The 23,214-nt window shown below is 49.4% G+C and overlaps 1 protein-coding gene across 3 annotated transcripts in view; it reads right to left on the reverse strand.

Annotated features, from left to right (window-relative positions):
- RHBDL3 (rhomboid like 3) overlaps positions 1 to 23,214 on the reverse strand; it is a 51,786-nt gene that overhangs the window by 4,896 nt on the left and 23,676 nt on the right. For 2 of the 3 annotated variants that reach the window (XM_018064246.1, XM_018064245.1), the window contains 4 exons: positions 22,221 to 22,445; positions 18,305 to 18,453; positions 16,427 to 16,539; positions 10,138 to 10,238 (listed from right to left, as the gene is read on the reverse strand). In XM_018064246.1, the coding sequence (XP_017919735.1) occupies positions 10,138 to 10,238; positions 16,427 to 16,539; positions 18,305 to 18,453; positions 22,221 to 22,445 (588 nt within the window). The remainder of the gene's footprint in view (positions 1 to 10,137; positions 10,239 to 16,426; positions 16,540 to 18,304; positions 18,454 to 22,220; positions 22,446 to 23,214) is intronic. The other variant, XM_018064247.1, reaches the window with a different exon arrangement.

Below are 23,214 nucleotides of genomic sequence, written 5' to 3' on the forward strand. Positions count from 1 at the left end.
AATAAATGTGAAAATAAATAGTTTTAAAAATTAAAAAAAGAAAATTTGTAAACAGAGGAAATGCTAAAAGAGTTGGAGTACAATAAAAATAAAGATGGAGTTTAAAAAGAAATCATCTCTATTAAATCCTGAATGAAGTGGTTGTGGCATAGTCCCAGCACGGCTTTGAGATTTTAGGGGTTGGTAGGTTTGTTACTGTCATAAAAGCTCTGGAGCTGTGCCAACACAGGAAGAGAATCTAGAACCTGGGAGACACGAGTCCTGTCTCCACGACACAGACAGGTATCTGGATGTTGCCCCAGCTGCTAGGTCTCATGGTTACAAAGTGATGCAGGCCGGCAAAGCAAGCCAAGTCAAAACAGAACGAACCATCAGGACGATAGGAGAACTCAAAATCCTGCATCTGAGAAACAAATGAGAAGACTTGGGGGAGGTCAAGTTCACTGTGGTCAGCTATCAAGTGAGTCAACACAAGCGAAAGGTATATTTAGTGTAACCTGTAAGCAGAGACAACGGATAAAACTTCAGAGAGAGACTTCTTTTTAAGCTCAGGATAAGCTGCCATTTCTAATCAGCTGAGCTGTCCAAAGATGGAATGATCCATGGGATGGTGAGTTTCCCATCACAGAGGGGTCCACATGGGGGCTTTGCATCACTCAGAGCGGGTGCTCGAGAGAATCAAGCATTGGAAACGGGGTGGGCCAGATGGCCTTCAGACAAATCCCTCTTTCCCCTGAGAATCTCTGAACACTCTGAACCTCCAAAGCAGATAATCAGAGCACAATTATTCACCTTACAAAAGGACTGTTCACTTTACAAAAGACTTCGCCACAGGGCTCCTTTGAGGGGCACTCCTGCAGTGCTTTCAAAGCTCTATTCCATTTACCCAGAAGCAGAAAGGAGCCTGGAATCTCCCTGGAAAACATCAGTCTTGGGGGAGGAGGCAAGAGGGGATGCCCCGCTTCTGTTTTCTCCCACCCACCTCCCCCTGCCTTTGCTGCCTGGCCCAGGCCCAGCTCAAGGGCACATCTTGAACTCCTCTGAAAGAGGGGGACCCATGCCTGAGATCTGACCGGGCTCCTGAACACTGGCACGGACAGCAATGTCTATGGCTTCAGTGGACCAAGTGGAATGGACGGACGCTGTCCCAAAGACAGAAATCCTGCACACTCAGCTCTCTGCCCTTCACCTCCCTCTTCCCCATTATTCCTCAGTGATCAGCATGTCTTTCTTCACAAAAAGCAAGGTGAGGGACTTCCCCGGTAGTCCAGTAGCTAAGACTGAGCTCCCAGGGCAGGTGGCCCACATTTGATCCCTAGTCAGGGCACTGGATCCCACATGCCACAACTAAAGATCCCACATGCTGCAACCAAGAAAAAAAGGTGAGGTGAGTGATACCCGGTCCCTCTTCAGGTGGGAAAGTCTGATCTCTGCCTGCTGACATGTTCTGTACTCAGAAGCAGATGGCAGGACAACGTTGTCCCCCGCTGGGGTTTGCCCACAGGGGACTCTCACTGGGGGACAGGGAACAGAACAGCAGTTGGTGCCTTCCATTGGATTTGGCAACCCAGTCCGAGCTGGCTCAGTTGGCTGAAGGTGGGTAGCCCCTCGGCTCCTCTCTAAGAGGAAGCCTTAGGATGGGAGGGATCTTGGGAATCATCTGATGGGCCATCTCCTCCCATAGGGACACCCCTGCCAAGAAGCCCCTGTGACGGGGAGCTCCCCAGCTCCTGGAGCAGCCCCAGGAAAGGGTTACAGTCACGGAAAAGTTCTTCCTGCCATTGTCCAGCCAGGCTTTGCCTCCCTGTGATGTCCACCCACGGGTCTTCATTCTCTCTTAACAGTGACACCCACATTCACAGTAGTGTAATTCACAACAGCCAAAAAAGTGGAAGCAAATCAAGCGTCCATGGAGAGACGAACAGAGAAATAGAAGGTGGGCTAGCCACTCAGTGGAACATTACTCAGCCTTCAGAAGGAAAGAAGTTAAGACTCATGCCAAACTTGAATGAACCTTAAAGATATTATGCTGCTAAGTGAAATAAGCTACTCCCAAAAAGACAAATAGCATTTGATTCCACTTATAGGAGGTACAGAGGAGTCAAATGCACAGAGATAGAAAATAGATTAAAGGTTGTCAGGAGGTGGGGGAGAGAGGAATGGAAGCTGTTGTTAAAAGGGTATAGAGTTTTCGTTCTGCAAAATGGAAAGAGTTCTGAAGATAGATGGTGATTCGTATTGCACTATGATATGAATGTACTGACCACTCTTAAAAAAAAGTGATGCGGAACACTTCTAATATCCCTTTCCTCATAAAAGCCCTCTGGATAGTTCACTTCATGTCTCTTTCCCTGGGTTCTGACTGACACTTTGGGGCAAAGTAAGTTTAGGATGTATTGGTCACACTCTCCTTCAGCTGAGGTCCACACCCCTCTGGGTCCTACCTGGGATTTGCCTTAAAAAGTACCATCTGTATTTTTGGTCTGGCCAGATCACCACTGGGATGACTCAGAATTCCTTTCTGCTAGGGTCCTTGTTTATAAATTTGAGGTAACAGTGCGTACCTCATTGCCCACCTCATTGTGACGAAGGTGAAATGAATTAATATGTGTAAAAAGAACACAGACTGGAACGCGGTAAGGGTCATCCATCTAAACGTCTGATAGTATCCAGACCTGCGGCAAAGACGGTGAGTTCGCCTTGCAGAACAGTTTTAAACCTTCGGAATCTCTGCTAAGTGAAATAAGTCAGAGAAAGACCAATACTGTATGATATCATTTACACGTGGAATCTAAAAAATATAACAGACTAGTGGACAGAACATAAGGGAAGCAGACTCACAGATACAGGAAACAAAGCAGCGGCGACCAGTGGGAGGGCAAGACTGGGGTAGGAGAGTGGAAGGTGCAAACGACTGGGGGTAAGACAGGCTCAGCGATGTTTCGTTTCACACAGGCCATATAGGCAATATTTTGTAATAACTGTAAACGGAAAGTAACCTTTTAAAATTGTGCAAAAACGGACTTCCCAACGGTTAAGAAGCGTGCAAGTCATGCCTGCGTGCTGAGTCAAGTCTGACTCTTTGCAACTCCATGGACGTTCACCCCCCAGGCTCCTCTGTCCATGGGATTCTCCAGGCAAGAATACTGGAGTGGGGTGCCGCTCCCGCAGGCAGTGAGTCCATCTGACTCCAGGAGCCTCCTCCAGGGGATCTTCCCGACTCAGGGACTGAACCTGCATCTCCTGCACCAGCAGACAGATTCTTTACCACTGCGCTGCCTGGGAAGCCGGGGGTTAAGAATTCTCCCGCCAGTGCAGTGGACACGAGTTCGATCCCTGAGTTGGGAAGATCCCACACGGCACAGGGAAGCTGAGCCCGTGTGCCGTAACCACTGAAGCCCACGCGCCTAAAGCTCGAGATCCGCAGTAAGAGCAGCCACCACGATGAGAAGCCCCGGCACCACAACTAGAGAAAGCCTGTGTGCAGCGACAAAGACCCAGCACAGCCCCAAACAAAACAAGTGAGTTAACTGTAAAAATTGTATAAAAAGTAAAAAAAAAAAAAAAAAAAAATTCTGCAGAATCTCAATGACCTTGGATGAAGCCAGGGAACTCCAGTTTTCCCACATGGGTGCCCTGCTCCCACCCCACACCCCCTCATACACACTGCTCCGGGCCAGCCTCATCCACCACCCCTGCCTGGCCCCGAAGGATGCTGGAGTCTGCCAAACTGATCCAGTCACACCCTCTCATCTGCACTTGAGGGTCAAGGGGGGCTAGGGCAAGGTCACAGTGAGTTAAGGTCGAGCTTGACAAGGTCCCCAGCCCAGGGCTCTGTTTGCCCACACTTCCAAGGCAAGGTTACGCTCTGCCTATGCTGTCTGTCCCTGCCGGCTGCCCCCAGCTGCCCCCCAAAGCTGAGCGAACAGTCAGCGAGTGGCCAGCCTCCCAGCAGCTGAGGGGTTAAACTAGAAAGTCGCTCTTTCGCACCAGCTGCCTCATCTCCCACCCCCCTCCCCATTATTCCCTCCAAATAAAATAAGCACAGTGAAACAACAGGAGAAGGGGAAAACATCTCACACAGCGCCAGCACTGCTGCTGCTATAAATGTTGAAAAGCCTGCAGGCCCCTGGGGAATATATACTTTTTTCAGGTCCTTTAATTTCATTCTCTCCCAGAGCCTTGCAGGGTGAGATGGTAACTCACCAACAGCAAACAAGATGGGAACCAGGCCTCTCAGCATCTTGCTCATCCAACCAGCTAAGAGCTCACAGGCTGAAACCCAGGCAGGAGGTTCTGTTCCCAGACTGCTTTACATACCCCCAGTGGAAACAACTTCTTGTCAAATCACTTCACGAAAATCCAACACAGGAAACAAGAAAGCATGACACAGATAAAATTAGATGTCATTAAGTAAAAATCCTACAGCAGGCTTTTTACTTAATAAACTGAACCTTGTAACACAGCAATCTTCTGCGCCTTTCAGACAACAATCTCTCCTGTGCTTTGACAGTACGGTTCAATTTGTGAAAATTTAGATCTCAAAACGTTTTAGAAAAACATCTATTGAATGGGGCAAAGTATAAGAAAATACCTTGCGTATTTAAAAATGAAAGTCTGCTCTATGGGCCACAGCAAAAAGCAATTAATAAATTATTCAATTATGCGTGTCTTTATACTTCTAGAATTTCAAAAAGAAGTCCTGATTGCAGGTCTTTAATGCCATCCAGATCGTTTGTTGAAATATTTTCTAGATTTAATCCCTTGATGTAAACAAGCTTTTTGAAACTCAAAGTGCTTTTTTTTTTTTTTTTTTATGAAAAATAGGACACGCTTTCATTTCAGCCAGACTCTTTCACTTAAGTACAGTCCTGAGAACAGAAGGGTTTGACATTTTTCTGTTATGTGTCTGAAGCATAAAGTACACATTTTCAGATTATTCCCTGTGCAGACATCTGGTGGAATTTGTAATTAAAGAATATGTATAAAATATATACATAGGAATAAAACTATCATATGACCCAACAATCCCACTACTTGGCATACACCCTGAGAAAACCATAATTGAAAAAGACGTTACCCCGATGTTCACTGAAGTGCTATTTACAATAGCTAGGACATGGAAGTAACCCAGATGTCCACTGACAGATGAATGGATAAAGAAGCTGTGGTACATATATACAATGGAATATTACTCACCTATAAAAAGGAACACATTTGAGTCAGTGCTAATGAGGTGGATGAACCTAGAGCCTATTACACAGAGTAAAATAAGTCAGAAAGAGAAAAACAAATATCGCATGTTAACACATACACAGAATCTAGCTCAGCTGGTAAAGAATCTGCCTGCAATGCAGGAGACCCAGCTTCCATTCCTGGGTCTGGAAGATTCCCTGGAGGAGGAAATGGCAACCCATTGCAGTATTCTTGCCTGGAGAATCCCATGGACAGACAAGCCTGGCAGGCTGGAGTCTGTGGTGTGGCAAGAGGCGGACACAACTGAGCGACTAAGCATGCCACACACACACAGAATCTAGAAAGACGGTACTGATGAACCCATTTGCAGGGCGGAGTGGAAATGCAGACACAGAGAACAGATTCATGGACGGGGCAGGGGTGGGACCAATGAGAGAGAAGCACGGAAACATATATGCTACCGTATGTGGAACAGACAGTGGGAATTTGCTGTATGACTCAGGGACTCTGTGTCAGCCTAGAGGAGTGGACGGTGGGAGGGGGTAGGAAGCGGACATGTGTATACCTATGGCTGATTCATGGTGATGTATGGCAGAAATTAACACAACATTGTAAAGTAATTATCCTTCAACTAAGAAATAAAGAAAAATAATAAACAAAATTTAAATCAAAATAGCTCAAATGCAATGATGATGATATTCCTCCTTAAAATTATTTTTTACCTTTATAAAAAGTTTCAGGCTAAATAAAGGAACAAATTGTTAAAAAGGAAAAAATATATATATATATAAACACTTTTGAACTGTGGCGTTGGAGAAGACTCTTGAGAGTCCCTTGGACTGCAAGGAGATCAAACCAGTCCATCCTAAAGGAGATCAGTCCTGGGTGTTCTTTGGAAGGACTGATGCTAAAGCTGAAACTCCAGTACTTTGGCCACCTCATACGAAGAGTTGACTCACTGGAAAAGACCCTGATGCTGGGAGGGATTGGGGGCAGGAGGAGAAGGCGACAGAGGATGAGATGGTTGGATGGCATCACCAACTCAATAGACATGAGTTTGAGTAAACTCTGGGAGTTGGTGATAGACAGGGAGGCCTGGGGTCACAAAGAGTCGGACACGACTGAGCAACTGAACCAACTAATATACACACACATACACCTACAGGATCTCCCAGTGTGAGGATCTGCCACATAAATGACATTTTCACATGCATTTTTTTTTCATGTCTTTCTCACAACTACTTTGTGAAGAAAGGATTACAGATGAGAGAACAGAATCCCTAAGGAGTTAAGGAACTCACAGCATACTAGATGGTAATACCAGACCTCAAATCCACATTTCCTGACAGGTGTATGCTCTCTCTCCTTCTGCTCCAGTGAGGTGCTTTATTGGGTATATACACGCAGACCAAATCTTCATTTTGGAATGAAAGATCAACAGTCTAAATGTATGAGCTCAGTCGCTCAGTCGTGTCTGACTCTGCAGCCTCACTGACAGTAGCCCGCCAGACTCCTCTGTCCATGAGACTCTCCAGGCAAGATTACTGGAGCAGGTTGCCATTTCCTACTCCAGGGGATCTTCCCGACCCAGGGATCGAACCCATGTCTCTTGAGTCTCCTGTACTGGCAGGCAGATTCTTTACCACTAGTGCCACCTGGGAAGCCCCCTAAACGTACAGACACTACTATATACAAAATAATCAACAAGGACCTAGTGTGCAGCACAGGGAACTCTAATCAATATTCTGAAATAACCTATACGGGAAAAGAACTGAAAAAGAACAGATATGTGTATATGTATAAGTGAGTCACTTTGCTGTACACCTGAAACTAATACAGCACTGTAAATCGACTATTTGTTATTCAGTTACTCAGTTAGGTCTAACTCTGTGACCCCATGGACTGCAGCACGCCAGGCTTCACTCTCCTTCACCGTCTCCCAGAGCCTGCTGAAACTCATGTCCATTGAGTCAGTGATGCCATCCACCATCTCATCCTCTGTTGTCCCCTTCTCCTCCTGCCTTCTATCTTTCCCAGCATCAGGGTCTTTTCCAAGGAGTCGGCTCTTTGCATCAGGTGGCCAAAGTACTGGAGCTTCAGCTTCAGCATCAGTCCTTCCAATGAATATTCAAGGTTGACTTCCTCTACGATTGACTGGTTTGCTCTCCTTGCAGTCCAAGGGACTCTCAAGAGTCTTCTCCAACACCACAGTTTGAAAGCACCAAAATAAAATAAAAATAAAAAAGAAAAAGAACTCTCCTCTTATGTTTGCTAACATTCTGGGGAGAAAAAAAATCCATCATCTATTAGGCTGAACCACATCAAACTGCCAAGGTTGAAATGCTTCTGACCCACAGAAATACCAATTTCATTTGGCTTGTCCTAATGCATCTCCGAATTGCTGGGCGCTGAGCTAGTTTGGGTAAAGGTAGCCTCTTGATGAAAAGAAGCTGACCTTTCTAAGAAGGAAGTGAGTGAAATGAGCATTCTTCACCGTCCAATAAACAGCACACAGCTTTTTAAAGGAGGGCTACCAAATGTCACGCTCCAGGGGACCCCAAAGCTCCCCGTTGGCCAGAGAAAGCCATGTCCTTCTGGAAGAGCACTGAGCTCTCGGATGGGACAGCTCAGCTGCACCACCGCTGGCTACTTGCAGAAAGAAGCACAAACTGGAAGAAAACTGCTCTCAAATACCCTCTCCTCAACCCCAGGCCCCACGCTGGGCCCTGCATCTGCCCTCACCAGGGGAACTTCCGGGAACACGAGAGTACTTCCCAGGTGGTGGCGAGGGGGGAAACAGGGCATCGTTACGAAGCCCTGCCTACTCTCCCTTCTCAGTTGTGCTGGTTCATGTCCTTCCACACGAACAAATCCTGGGGGGAACAGCTGGGGGAGGAGGGCATTTCCTCCCCCTGCAGAAAGGAATTGGGGCAGGGGGAGGGGGGAGTGGCGGGAGCAGAATTCAGAGGAAAAGCTGTGTCTGGGGAAAGCGGTGGCACTGATACAGAACGACCCATTTAAAGGGCCACGTGAGGCGGCCCTGGGCTCCCAGGTGCTGAGCAGACCGAGGCACGCACCCTGTGTGTAAACACACTTACTGCCCTCAACCCCCCCACACATACACCTTCACATGGGCTTTCCAGCCTCAGCAGCAGCTCTCTTTCTCTCTCAGGGTACAAAGGGGACTTTGGTGCACAGAGAGGGAATGGTGTTGAGGAGCAGGGCAGCCGACAGCAATGATAAAGAAGAAATGGAGGTGAGTCCCCGGTGGTCCAGTGGTTAAGACTCCACTGCAGGGGGCACGGATTTGATTCCTGGTCTGGGAACTAGGATCCCACATGCCTGGCAGCGCGGGTTAAATAAATAAGATGTGGGGGAATTGAGGAACTCTATGAACTGTTGTAACTGAGCATCTGAATATCTGCCACATGGGTGAAGACAGTAATGGGGGAGGGAAGAGAGAACAAGAGGATCCCAAAGAGAAGACATTCCTTTCCTGGACACAGTCCCTGCTGCCCTAACCCCGAGTTCTTCCTTCCTGCCTGCCCCCAGATTCAGTGGGTACCCTCTGCCATGTGTCCAGCCCTATTCCAGGCACTGGGGAAAAGATAGGTAAGACCTGGGCTGTGCCTGTGTGGGGGGCATCAAGGCAGAGTTAGCCAAGCACTGCCAACGACTCCTCTTTCAGCCTCCAAACTTCAGACCGCTTCCAAAACAAGGAAGCTGTCTTCCTTGGCCTCCTCTAAGACTATCAGATGGCTTTCAATTTCTTGCCTTGAAGGTCCTGTCTCTACTCTGAGTCCACCCCAGCCTCTTCTGTGAGGGGTCAGGAATGAAGCTAACACTTACCAACAAGCGGTTATTTTCACTGTATCTCATTTGTCCCACCCCACCCCATTTCATAGATCTAGAAACTGAGGCACGAAGCACTGAAGTCATTTGCTCAAGGTCACTCTTCAGGAAGTAGGTGGCTGCCATTCAGATCTAAGCTGAATAACAGCCCCTGCTGTTAGCTAGTTCACTAGATTGCCTTTCAGGAAAAGGCAAGAACTTGAGAACCGGGATGACGGTGTCCAGACACTGTGACAGGCTGGTGGAGGACAGTGACACTTAAATGGTTGCCAGGAGATGTGGGCTCAGGACCCCATTTTTGTCACCAATTTGATTGCGACTTTGGACAAATCATTTAACCTGTCAGGGCCTTCTTTCCTATTTGAGAATTTTGGTGAGATCATCTCTAAGGTCCCTTTACTTCTTTTTTTATAGTTTTACTGATTTTTGGCTGTGCTGGGTCTTCACTGCTTCAAGGGCTTATCTCCGGTTGTGGTGAGCAGAGGCTACTCTGTAGTTGCGGTGTGACGGCTTCTCATTGCGGCAGCTCCTCTTGTTGCAGAGCGGGGGCTCTAGGGCACGCGGGCGCAGTAGCTGGGGTTCCCAGGCCCTGGAGCACAGGCTCAGTAGTTGCGGCATACGGGCTCAGTTGCTCCGTGACATCTGGGGTCTTCCCAGATCAGGGATCAAACCCGTTTCTCCTGCATTGGCAGGCGATCTCTTTACCCACTGAGCCACCAGGGAAGCCCCTAAGGCCCTTTACTTTTACCAAAGTATGAGAAACAACAAATTACAATTTCGATGGGTGCTAGTGGTCAAGAATTTTCACTTTTTAAAGCCACCAAGTAGCAAAGACTTGGAACAGGGAGACAGGCAAAGCCAGGCTGGAGAAAATTGGAATCATATACGGAAGGGACCCATTGGAAGTGGCCCAGCAGAGGGTGAGGAAGTGTCCTTGAATTTGGCTACTGGCCTGCGGCTTTCCAAGCCCAGGCTGGAGCACAGAAGAGAATCTAAAACCCAACTCTGGCAGATTAACATCCAGGCCCAGTGATGGCGGGGAAGGGGTTGGGTGGGCCAAGAAAGGACTTCAGGGACAGGGGTGCTCACCATGACAATGTTGGCCAGATGGGCAGAGACAAGCGCATACACCCCTCCAGAGGAGCCCACCACCGGTGCGGTCATGTCAGCCACAGACACTGCCAAGGACCCTGGTGCAGAGAGAGAGATGGAGAATTCAAGGATGCTGGAGTCACTCCCCACCCCCAGTCCCAGGCGCTGGGCTGCTGCAGCCCAAGGGCTGAGACTCCAGAGCAAAAGCTCCATCACCCTGGAGCTTCCTGAAAGATTCATCTACGACCCAAAGGACCATTTGGTTCAAACTTCTCCTTTTACAACTGGGAAGCAAAGTCTCAAGGAGGGAAATGACTTGTCCACAGTAGAGCTCCAACCCAGATTATCCGCCTGGTGATCTGGCCTCACCGGGTGCTATCTCAGGGTTCTGAGCAATGACAAGAAAATGGTAGCAGTAGTTTTGCAGAAACTGCCACCCTTATGGGGCGCTATGTGTCAGACACCTGCCAAACATTTTGTGTGACCCTCCAGCCCACTCACTGAGGCAGGCGTTAACAGCCTCGTTGCAGAGACGAGGAGGCTGAGGCCTCAGTCACCTGGTGGGAATGGCTGGAGCCAGGACATGAGTCCCGGTCTGCCTCTTGGCCTCTCCAGCAGCCACTGCCTGAACTGTCAACCTCCACCCTCTACCCCCACTCTTTCTCAATAGCACCCAGAAACCTGCCATGCATCACCTCCAGCCGAGTGAAACTACAACAGACCAACAGGATCTCTAGAGCTGGGCATCTCTGGAGGAAAAATGTCCTTGAGAAGCTCCGGGGAAGAGAGAAAGATGATGTCATACCCCCTGGGGGAAAGGAATGGTACAGACTCTTGGTCTGGAGGATGAGAAACTTTGGTCCTGGGAGGGAAGCTGGGCCGAGAGGAGATGAGCAATGCATTGTTCTGGTCTCATTTAAGTGTGATCAATGCCTTGGCTTCCAGGGAAGGACACAGGAGACTAAAAATAACTGGGAGTTAGAACCCAGGGCTCAGAGGATGAGAGGTGGCTGGCGGGGTGAGTGTGCAGAAATCACCACTGGAAAATGCCCGCAGGCTCCTGAGCCAATTAGTCGCTGCCTGTGTGGAGAGAGGAGGGCGAGGCAGAAGGCCAAGTTCCGCAGGCCCTATGGGAGTGGAGGGTCAGCTCCTAAGGAAGAGGCTGGGGCCTGCCTGGGAACCAGGGTACCTGACACCCTGGGCCTGGGGAGGTAGCAGCAATGTCATCTGCCTTCTCCCCCCATCGCTTGCTGCCCCCACCCCAGATGGCTCTCAAGGCTCCGAGCTCAGTGCGGTCCTACCACGAAGAGATTCCCCACAACAGGTTCTTCGTCTCCAGGGGGATGTCATCTCTCATGGAAAACACAAACTGTCATGAACTAAGAACACCCGAGTCCTTCTCCCCTCCCAGGGCAACTATAAATCTTTCCTCTCCCCTTTCATGCTTCCCCTTCGGCTTTAATTAGGTATTGATCTATTGTCAGATAACTTTTTTTTTTTTTAACTGCTGAGCCATGGGGTCAACCCTATATAACAGGAGGGGGGGAAAAAATCCCAGGGTGGCCTGCAGGCAGGCAGAGATCTGCATGACAAAGGATTCCCACGCTCCCGGCTGGGGCTGGTGGAGGAGGCTGCATTGCAGGGCTGGGCAGGGCTGTCGGCCCAAGGCGCTCCAAGGCGCTCCTCGTTAATTACCGCTGGACAGAGGAAGCTCCCAGGCTGGCCTCTTTCCTCCGTGTGAGTCCCTGCAGATGGGCCCAGCTTCTGCTCCTTTGGCTTCCCCAGTGGGATCCACCAGAGCAGGGAGGCGGCAAGGTCCAGCCTCCATGCCCTGACCTTTCCCTCACCCTATCCAGGGACAGGAGTCCTGACCCCAGGCAGGGCCAAAGGTCAGCCTGGATGGTGGCAGGATGGTCGACTGGGGACGGGACTGGCTACTTGTATGACCCTGGACACAGCCCCTGAATTCTCTGGGCTTCAGTTTTCATATCTGTGAAATGAGGAGGTTAGTTCTAAGTCTGCCCAATGTTTAAGCAGTAAGACTCTTTTCAAAGAAACCTGACCCACACCCCTATCCCACAGAGCAGAGGGCAGACAGCTGCTCAGGCTGAATGGGGGTGAGACATGGGGAGTAAAGTTTGCCATTCACTGGAGGGGACCTCCAGCGTTCCTTCCAGATCAGAAATAGAATAATCCAAGGCTTGGCCTAAGATCCAGGGTCTCGGGTTTGAATACTGATAAAAGAATCTAGAAGGTAATGATCTAGACCCACTTGCCCTCCATTTGTGGCAGAAAGACTTTCCTTAAATGACTGCAAATTAGTCCTGGACTATGGGCTTCCCTGGTGGCTCAGGTGGTAAAGAATCTGCCTACAATGCAGAAGGCCTGGGTTCGATCCCTGGGTCAGGAAGATCCCTTGGAGAAGGGAATAGCTACCCATTCCAGTATTCCTGCCTGGAGAGAATCCCATGGTCAGAGAAGTCTGGTGGGAGAGAATTCAATGGACAGAGGAGTCTGGTGGGCTACAGTCCATGGGGTCACAAAGAGTCACACTGGACTGCGTGACTAACACTTTCATTTTCAGAGGGACTGGGAGAAGTCAAGTAGAAATGTGGGCTGGTATGCATATCAGCAGAGTAAAGCCATTCCGGGGTAGGAAGCCAGGGCCAGGGAGGATTCCTGACAAACCTAAGGGATGACAGTTCAATAAATGCCCAGAAGACAGAGAAGCAAGCCACACCTCTGCCCAGCAGCAAACCAAAGGACCAGTGCTAGTCAGGGCTATGAATTTCCACCCCCCGAAACCCTGGGTCCATGCCAGCACGGTGATGAACTGGTGACTTTGCCATAAAGCACAGCTGTGATAATTTTAGCCTGGAAAATTTAAAGCAGGTGTCCTCCAGCACCTCTCTTAGTTGCTGCTGCTGCAGCTAAGTCGCTTCAGTCGTGTCCGACTCTGTGCGACCCCACAGACAGCAGCCCACCAGGCTCCCCCGTCCCTGGGATTCTCCAGGCAAGAACACTGGAGTGGCTTGCCATTTCCTTCTCCAATGCATGAAAGTGAAAAGTGAAAGTGAAGTCGTTCAGTCGTGTCCGACTCTTAGCGACCCCATGGACTGTAGCCTACCAGGCTCCTCTGCCCATGGGATTTTCCAGGCAAGAGTACTGGAGTGGGTTGCCATTGCCTTCTCCGCCCTTGGTTGCTAAAGAAAAGCAAATCCAAATAAAAATTGCCAGAACACCTACCTTTAAGCAGTATAACTTTATTTATGCATGTACTCTTTCGTTTAGTGCTTGCCATGTGCCAAACCCTGTGCTAGGCTCTAGGGGTGCAGCCATGGCTTCTGATCTACAGAATTTATGATCAAAGTTGGGCAAAACAGAGAAAAGATCGGGCTATTTTGATTTTTTTGGCCGAACCACATGGCTTGCAGGATCTAAGTTCTCTGGGCAGGGAATCAACCCATGTCTCCTGCAGTGGAAGCTGAGTCCTAACCACTGAATTGCCAAGGAAGTCCCAAGACTGGATGTTAAAGTATTTAAATTCAGCCCTATAATCATTAGCAGAAGTGAGATACATCTTGGCTTCAAGCATTGGCTAGAGGCACAGGTTTGGGGACGTTTCTACTCCAGTTCTAGGATTTCTTGGCTGAGCAAATAGGGTGATTCCACTTCTTTGAACTGCCTATAAAATGGGGGTGTCAGTAGCCACTTCAGAGGAATGTGATGAGGAGATAACACATGTGAACCCTTTATCACATGCCTGGACCATCAGACATGCTGAGCAGAGATTAGTTATAATTGTTACAAAATGCGATGGCCTTGGATTTGGAATATTATCATTGGGCAGGAATTAAAGAGCAGGGCTTACTGTCTATTAAGACCGCCCCGCCTTGGAGGACTTCCCTGGTGGTCCAGTGGTTGAGACTTCGGCTTCCAATGCAGGGGGTGTGGGTTCGATCCCTGGTCTGGGAGCTAAGATCCCATATGCCTCACGGTCAAAAAACCAAAACCCAAAACAGAAGCAATACTGTAACAAATTCAATGAAGACTTTTAAAATGGTCCACATCAAAAAATCTTTAAAATGAAAACAATGACCTCCCTTGGTTTCCAATAAATTCCATGCATGAAGGATAAGTCTTGCCTCTGGGTCTCGTAACACTAAGGTCATTTTAGAGCATAGCCTTTGGGGTCAGACAGCCTGATCGGAGCCCAGCTCCACCACTTATGACTGTGTTTTCTTAGGCAAGTCACTTTCCTTCTCCAAGCCTGGGCTTCTGTATCTGTAACAGGTGAAGGGTAATAGTACCTGCCTCAGGGGTTTGTTGCAGGGATTAAATACAGCCTGCACAGGACAGGCACTTGCCTATCTGGTCAGAGCCCGCCTGTCTGAACCGGCACCCCCTCTCTGAAGAGGGATGCACACACAAGGCAGGGGAGGAGGAAAGGGTGCAGGCGGATCAATCAGCTCCATCCCGGAGATCAATGGTGTGACATGTGGTGACCAGAATGCCCTCTGCTCTGAATCAATGACTCAAATAGGACAACGCACGTCATCTGCTTTGCAGTACAGCCCCACACCCTCAGGTTCAGCTGGCAAGCCCCCTTCTGCCTGTACACCATCCCCTGCTGCACTGGTGTCCCTTGGAAGTAATACCTGCCCTGCTTCCCCGCTGGCGTCATCTGCTTTGGACGAGACCTGAGTCATCTTGAATCTGTGTTGTCTTCTAGGTTACTCCGGCACGCCCACTTAATTGACTACTAACTGCAAGTGTTACGAGCACTTCCCTGTTCCTCGCCATTAACCATCTGGGTCTCTGAGTAGGTAGGTATGGAAAACGTGGCTCTGAATCCCCAGATGTCGACACTCAGGGGTGTGTGGGTGGCTGAGGAAGTCTGGCACACAGAGATGCTCATCAGACCTTTGTTCAAGGATGCAGAAGGGGCTGGATTCTGGGAGAGGCTGGTGTGGGCGCTGTCCAAGGTGGCCAAGTTTTCAACCTCAACAGCGCTGGGCCAACCTCCCAGGCTGAGGGTTTACAAACTAGCAGACCAGCTTCTCCTGGGATGGATGGGTGGGTGGGTGGGGTGGGAGGCTTCAGGAATCATAGAGCCTTCCATCTTTGATTCCGGAAGCCCTCCCACTCACTCCCGGGGTCCCTGCCTTCCCTCTGTTTACAAGGCCCACGCTGCCCTGCTCTCCTGATGACAGCTTTAATACCACTCAGAAAGGATTAAGATCTTACTTAAACACACACGCAAAGCTCCCTTGGGCACCGCTGTCAAGGTGAAGAGCTGAAGCAGCAAACCTTGTAAAGAAAAAAGCCAGCAATAAAGTTGGAGACATAACCAGGGAGATCCCCCTCTATTCAGAAGCCCAGTTGGTGCAGACTTCTGCAGAAATCTCCACTCTCCTCACCTCACCCCGGTCCATCGCCCCTCCACTGGGGCGGGGGACCAGGAGCTGGGGCACTGTCCTCTGTCCACCTCACCTCACCCCGGTCCATCGCCCCTCCACTGGGGCGGGGGACCAGGAGCTGGGGCACTGTCCTCTGTCCACCTCACCCCGCTCCATCTCCCCTCCCACCGGGGCGGGGGACCAGGAGCTGGGACACTGTCCTCAAGGCCACAGTGATTACACGCATCACCTGCCACATGGGCTGAGTCAGCCAGGGCCCAGACTCCTCCAGCTGGCACAAGTGCTCACGACCTCTTGGGCCAGACTCTCTCCTGCTCGCAGTGGGTCAATCAAGGGCCAGCCCAGGCAGAGGCAAGACTGCCCTTTGGGTACAGGTGGGCCCCCCCCCCCCATCCCTGGGATCTCACTACCCTTGCTTTATTTCATTCTTCACCTCGCCCCGCCCTCCTCACATCCAGCATGCATATCTCATTTTTTGTTGTTCAGCCGCTAAGTTGTGTCCGACTCTCTGCCCCAGATCTCATTAATTCCCTCTTAAAGCTTAACGGGCGCCAAGAGAAGGTAAGGAATTTCCCCAAGTTCACACAGCTACAACACGGTAGTGAAAGACTGAAACCTCGGTCAGTCTGCCGGCTCCAAATCACATATCCTCCACCCGCTTTGCCATCACACGCCTCCCTCTCTGGGTGGCATCCCCGTCTGGTCTCCCTAGGGAGGTGGCGAGAGGTACCCAGAGGAGAACCCTAGCAGTCGGGAGCCTGGGTGATAAGCGTCCGCTGGAAGCCTGGGGCCTGCCTGACGGCACAGGGTCTCATCAGCCGCCCTGGGGAGGTTCACCCCTATGGACTCTGGGCCCACCTGCCTACCTGCCACAACACCGGCCACATAGACAAGCCCAATGCGAGTTGCTCCATGCACCATCTCCAGAGGCACCCCCACCAGGAGCTGGAGCACCACGTTGAGTCCCAGGTGTTCTATCCTGTACAGAGAGACCACAGTCATTCACTCAGCATGTCAAGAGGCTGGGGATCCAGCAGTGAACAAGATTCTATGGCTGGGAGCTCCCTGGTGGCCTAGTAGCTAAGAATCCACCTGTCAATGCAGGGGACATGGGTTTGATCCCTGGTCTGGGAAGATCCCCACATGCTGTCAGGCAGCTAAGCCCATGTGTCATAACTACTGAAGCCTGTGCTCCTAAAGTCCACACTCCATCACAAGAGAAGCCACTGTAATGAGAAGTCTTCATGCAGCAATGAAGACCCAGGGCAGCAATAAATAAATACTTTAAAAAAATAACTTAGTAAGTCAAAGTTATTCCGCCAGTTTCTGTTGTGTCCACACCTTGGCTCATGAGGATACCTAAGCAGGAAGGGCCTCCCCAACTCTCCTCCTCAGCCCTGAAGTCGAAGCCGGGACATAGCAGGCCAGGCTGCCATCCCCTCAGGCTCAGAATAGGGACATTCATCAGTGACCATCAGAGAAGTCTCTTCACCCCAAAGCAGCCTCCCCAGCAGGTGCAGCCAGCTGGGGGAGGTGCTGTGGCCCCTTTAGAAGCTCAGCAGGAGCAGAGGTTCACAGAGGAGCTTCCTCATGGCCACTGTGGGTCATTCTCCCAAGGAAAGAACCATGAGGGCCCGCCCACTGCCTGAGGGACAGGCACCCTCAGGGCTTTTCCACACTTTCCCTCCACTTCTCTAGAGTCTGCAGAAGACACTGCAGAGGTCTGGGGTCTGGGGACTCTGACTGTCCAACTCCACGCTTCCACTATGTAAAAACTGTCTCCAGCCAAGATCGTGCATTCAAGAGACCTGGACCTGCGTGGTCACCTGGCCAGCTAGGAGGTCCTTATCATGGGGTAAGATGCACCCATGAGAACTGGTGGCACTCCAGGTCCCAAAAGAGGTCACATGGCTCTGTAAATGGAAACTGCAATATTTCCAGAGTTCCTCAAGAAGCCTCATATCACCATACACGTAGACCGCCTTTCAACAAATCACTTATAGGGGCATTCACACATAGTTTATGGACAATGAACCTGGTGGTTGACCACATTTCCCTCTTTGCTTTGGCCACCAGGAAGCTCAGAATAAATCTGTAACCTACTTACAGCAAATATATAGAATCACATGCTATGTATGTGTGTGCTGATCTCACTTTGCTTTCCCTTTCCCATATACTTTTTTTTAAACTGTACAATTTATATATATCTATATAATTTTATTTATTTTTGGCTGCACTGGTCCTCATTACTTTGTACAGGCTTTCTCTGTTTTCAGCAAGCGGGAGCTACTCTTTGTTGAGGTGCGCAGGCTTCTCATTGCACTAGCTTCTCTTATGGCAAAGCACAGGCTCTAGGCACTTGGGCTTCAGCAGTTGTGGTGCTCGGGCTTAGCTGCTCCAAGACATGTGGAATCTTCCCCACCAGAGACCAAACTCCCTGCACTGGCCGGTGGATTCATACCCACTGCGCCTCTAGGGAAGCCCCCTAAACTGTACAGTTTTAATGGCATGTTCACAGATATGCACAAACATCACCACCACGAACTGTAGCACATTTTCATCACCCATGCACTCCTAATAATTTACACATACAGTTTGGTATTAGATAAGTTTTAAGAAGCCATCTCAAATCCTGTGTCCAGGTAGACAAAAATAAACTAAAAAAATAAATTTCAATCCAGGCTCTCTGGACCAGTTATTTTTCTACAAGAATTCTTGATAAAGTGAAAGAATGCCATACTCACCCCGCATGCATGAATATGTATGTCAGGTAACGCCAAGCCTGTGCTCGGAGCTGTGGATGGTAAACCAGGGAGTTCTTCAGGTATCGTGGGTGGGTTACCTGCAGTACAAATTGGCCCAGCGACACCCCATTATAAAGGAAAAAGGCAACCTGGAGGAGAGCAGAGAGTACAGAGAGGCTGTTACTAGGCAGGAAACTGCCCGGAAACCCTCCTGAGCTTATTATCATGTGGAATCCCTAGGGAAGTTGCCATCTGTCCTTCTCACACCCCTATGACCAGCACCCAGGCTAGCTCTCCACCACCTCTCACTCCATTTCTGTTCATTTTGTGTTCAGTGTTCACAAAATGGTCTCAAGGTCTCTGCCCACACTTCCTCGGTGCTAAGCAGAAAGGGTTCGGAGGATTTTAAACTTTAATTCCAGTAATAACTCACATACCCACTTGGGGGCTGAGGCAATGCCATATAAGTTGATTAAAAAAAAAAAAAAAACTGTGGCAAAAGCCATGTAACATAAAATTTACCATCTTAACCATTTTAAGTGTAGAGTTCAGGGGCGTTAAATACATTCATAATGGGCAACCATGACCACTATCCATTCACAGGATTCTTTTCATCTTGTAAAAGTGATGAAATAAACTCTATATCCATGAAACATTAATTTCCATTCCCTGCCCCGCAGCCCCTGGCAACCACCATTCCGCTTTCTGTCTCTATGAACACGACTACTCCAGGGACTGTGTGGAAGTGGAATCACACAGCATTTGTCTTTTGTGCCTGGTTTATTTCACTCGGCATAATGTCATCAGGATACATCCATGTTGTAACATATGTCAAAATCTCCTTCCCAATATTTCACTGCATGTAGCTATCAAATTTTGTTTATCCATTCAACTGTCGATGGATGCTTGGGTTGCGCTCACCTTTTAGCTACTGTGAACAATGCTGCTATGAACATGGGTATATAGATATCTGAGTCCCTGCTTTCAGTTCTCTTGGGTATACACTCAGAGGCGGAGTTGCACGATCGTATGATAATTCTGATTTCATTTTCTGAGGAACTCCCATACTGTTTCCCACAATGGCTATACCACTTTACATTCCCACCAACAGTACACAAGGGTTTCAATTTCTCTGAATTCTCATCAACACCTCACATAAGTTAATTTGTGAAGATGACTGAAGCATACTTGTTTAAGCCAGAAAAGAGTGTTTATTTTAACTATTTCTCCCTGGAACTCTTTCTACAATGCATAATTCACGTCCCTAGGTTCTTAATTTTAAGGATGCCTCAGGTGTTGATCTGGGCTGTAGGAGCAATGTCTTCTCCAGCAACTGGGGTTTCGCTCCTGTACTAAATGATCCCAAATTCTTGTGTTTTTTTTGTGACTCAGGTTTGCTTGTACATTTTCTTTTGTCCTCTCTTGCCATGCCTGGGGTGTCAGCAAGTTGTTAACCAGTTACCACAACCAGGTTCTTACTTCCTCTTGGTGGCAGGGAGAAGGCCCTCTTCCAGTAGCTTCCCATTATGTTCACTGTTACGGAATCAGAAAGTTAGGTTACTGGAACTGGACATAAAACAAAAGGCTTGGGCTTTGGTATAAGGACTCTGAAACAGTTATTTCATCATTTTCCAGTTTCTTCTAGATTGGCGGTTCGAGTTTACACAGCTGAGGTTTCGGAAAGTCGGAAACCAATCTGGACAAAAGATCTGGCTCCTCTGGATGACCTTGGGCAAATTACTTTAATTCACTGGTCGTCCATTTCTCTGGGGCGTCCCAGGTGGCACAGCAGTAAAGGATGCCCCTATAATGCAGGAGATGTGGATTTGACCCCTGGGTTTGGAAGACCCCTGAAGTAGGAAATGGCAACCTACTCCAGTATTCTCGCCTGGAAAATTCCATGGATAGAGGAGGCTGGTAGGCTACAGTCCATGGGGTTGCAAAGAGTCAGACTGAGCACATGCGTGGTTTTCCCATTTGGAAACGGGAATACTCATGTCTACATTTCCATGGTGATTGTGAGGCTTAAAAATGATAAACTGTAAAATGTTTTTTTTAAAGGTGGGCTTCCCACCAGGGGCTTCCCTGGTGGTCCAGTGGTTAAGAATCCACCATGCAGTGGAGGGGACCTGGTTCTACCCCTGGTTGGGGAATTAAGATCCCACACGCTGTGGGCATCTAAGCCTGTGCACTGCAACTGAGACCCGATCGATCTCTCCCTGTACTCAGTCGTGCCCAACTCTTTGCGACCCCATGGACTGTAGCCTGCCAGGCTCCTCTGTCCATGGGATTCAGCATGGATTCCCCAAGCTAGAATGGGATTCTCCAAGCTAGAGTACTACTGTGGGTTGCCATTTCCTACTCCAGGGGAGCTTTCTGTTCAGGGATCGAACCCACGTCTCATGTTGCCTGCATAGGCAGGCAGGTTCTTTACCACTAGTGCCACCTGGGAAGCCTGAAGACCAGACGTGGCCAAAATTAATACTTTTTTTTTTTTAAGATAAAGTACACGAAGAGCCAGCCCTGTTAGCAGCATCAGCTGAGGGAAGGCAGATGTAATTAGCTTGGGGTTAAGCCCTTCTGGGCTGAGCCTGGGAATGGCTCAGGGCTCCCAGCAGCTGGACTCCCTGGGAGGCGAATCTGTTCACCTAACACCATGCGTGCGGGTGGCCTGGCAGCAAGCACAGCTTGCAAGCCAACTCGTTATTATTGGTCCTCAAATAGAAGTTAATAAATAGACCAACACAGAAAGCGCTTGGAGAACAAGTCCAAGAATATCTTGGAAAAATCGCAACTTCAACATGTACTTGGAGGAAGCCAGAACAACAAACCGAGGAGCTCTGGTCTGCAGTCCAGATATTCTGATTTAAGAGAGGAAGGAGCTGGACGCCGTGAGGCTTAATGATCCTGCAGTTTGATTCGGCAGGAATTTTACAAGAACGTACACAGGGGCAGTAATTAGGCCCCTAGCTCTGGAAGAGAAACGGTGGAAATTATAAAATGCCAAAAGGAAGCCAAGCGTCAGTTTGAGAGCTGGCGCTGGGCGGGGTGGGGGGGGGGCCTGCAAGTTCTGGGGCTGAAGAGCCGGAGGAATTCGGAGTCCCTCATACAGGAGTGCTGATTCAGAAAGTGGTACTTTGGATCGTGTTGCATAAAATGAGACTTTTAGAATTACAATAGGTAAGGATGATTCCCTAAGGGGAGAATGTTCCTGCAAAATATGTGAAGCCCACATTTACCTGTTCATAAACACTCCTTCCCATACGTATTGATGTAATGCTTTTGTGCTCAGAAAGCACCACCAGCAATTCTCTGGCTCTAAACAGAGGAGTCGCGTGGGAGCAGGAGGGCAAGTCTGGTTATCCCCACTTTCCAGGTGGAAGATGGAGTCCAGGGGGAACAAACGACCCATCCACGAGGCTCACTCCACTCACTCTGGGAGGAACTAACAGAAGTTGCTTTAATGAGTTCGCCTGGTGAAATGCCCCCAGTCAAAGACCTTCTGACACTCTTCTTGTTACTGCTGATTTGGGCAGGGCGAGGAGGGTCATACAAGGGTTTTGCTGCAGTGCATATGACTTCAAGTCATGATCTTGGTAATACCTCTGTGGCCGAGGGGTTATAACAACACCTGCATGCCCTGTACCAGGGCCTGACCTGCCGTGACAACTGCCATTTGATCCTCAACCATCACCTTTCGGTGGTGAAGGTGCTGCCCTTCCCCTTGTGATCTTAGATACCCTCCTGGAACTTCCCTAGTGGTTCTAATTGCTAGGATTCTATGCTTCCGCTGCAGGGGGTGTGCGTTCGATCTCTGATTGGGGAACTAAGATCCCACATGTCACATGGTGCAGGGAAAAAAAAAAATTATATCCTTTTGACCCTCCAGCAGCCCCTTAGCCACCCCCGTCCTTGCCTCTAGCAGTGTGACCGTGATCATGAACCAGGGCGGGGGGCAGCAGGTATAACTGTCGTAGTACCACTTCCGGTCAATTTCCCGGGGCAGGGTCTCGTAGGCCACGTGACGGATGAGTCGCTGGGAAAGGTTCAGCCCCTTCTCCTCCAGCAGGGCCTTGCTGCAGAGCCTGCGGTTCCCCTGCAGGATGGCCTGGCGAAAACTGTTGGACCGCTTGTTGCTCATCTACATGGGAACAGGGTAGGGGAGGGGGTCAGAACCGGGGTCTCAGGGGAGCCCCATCCCATTTCCCAGCCAGCCAGTTCCTTAGACCTCCCAGGCCTGTGGCCACCTTCCTCTTTCTTCTGTAATAGTTTGCAAGGGGTTAAATGTAAGTTAACAAGCAATATTCACCAGGCTCTTCTGTGTCAGGGGCTGTTCTAAGCACATCACAGCTCAGCTCATTTGATGCAACTAGTCTACCTGCTAGATAAAGACCATGAATATCCCCATCCCACCAGATGAGGAGCCCAAAGCGTAGAGTTCTAAGAATCCATCAAGTCCAAACCCAGTGAGTCTCCAGAGCCTGGATTCATATCCATGATATCTCCTCCCACACACCAGCCTGTCATCCCTCACAATTTCCTCACCAACTATTAAGCATCCGGTGTTGCCAGACACGGGAATACAGAGGTGTCGAAGGCTGATAAGTGAAAGTGAAGAAAGTGTGAAGGTGTTAGTCTCTCAGTTGTGTCCAACTTTTTGGGACTGCGTGAACTAGAGCCCACGAGGCTCCTCTGTCCATGGAATTCTCCAGGCAAGAATACTGGAGTGGGTAGCCGTTCCCTTCTCCAGGGGATCTTCCCAACCAGGGATGGAACCCAGATCTCCTGCACTGCAGGCAGATTCTTTACTGTCTGAGCCACCTAAGTAACCAGCAATCATGGTTCACAGTGAAGTCCACTGTGGGAGCACATAGGAGGGAGGCCCAACCTGGTCCCAAGGTGGTCATGGA

Source organism: Capra hircus, chromosome 19 (genome assembly GCF_001704415.2).
Source record: "Capra hircus breed San Clemente chromosome 19, ASM170441v1, whole genome shotgun sequence".
Lineage (NCBI taxonomy): Eukaryota > Metazoa > Chordata > Mammalia > Artiodactyla > Bovidae > Capra > Capra hircus.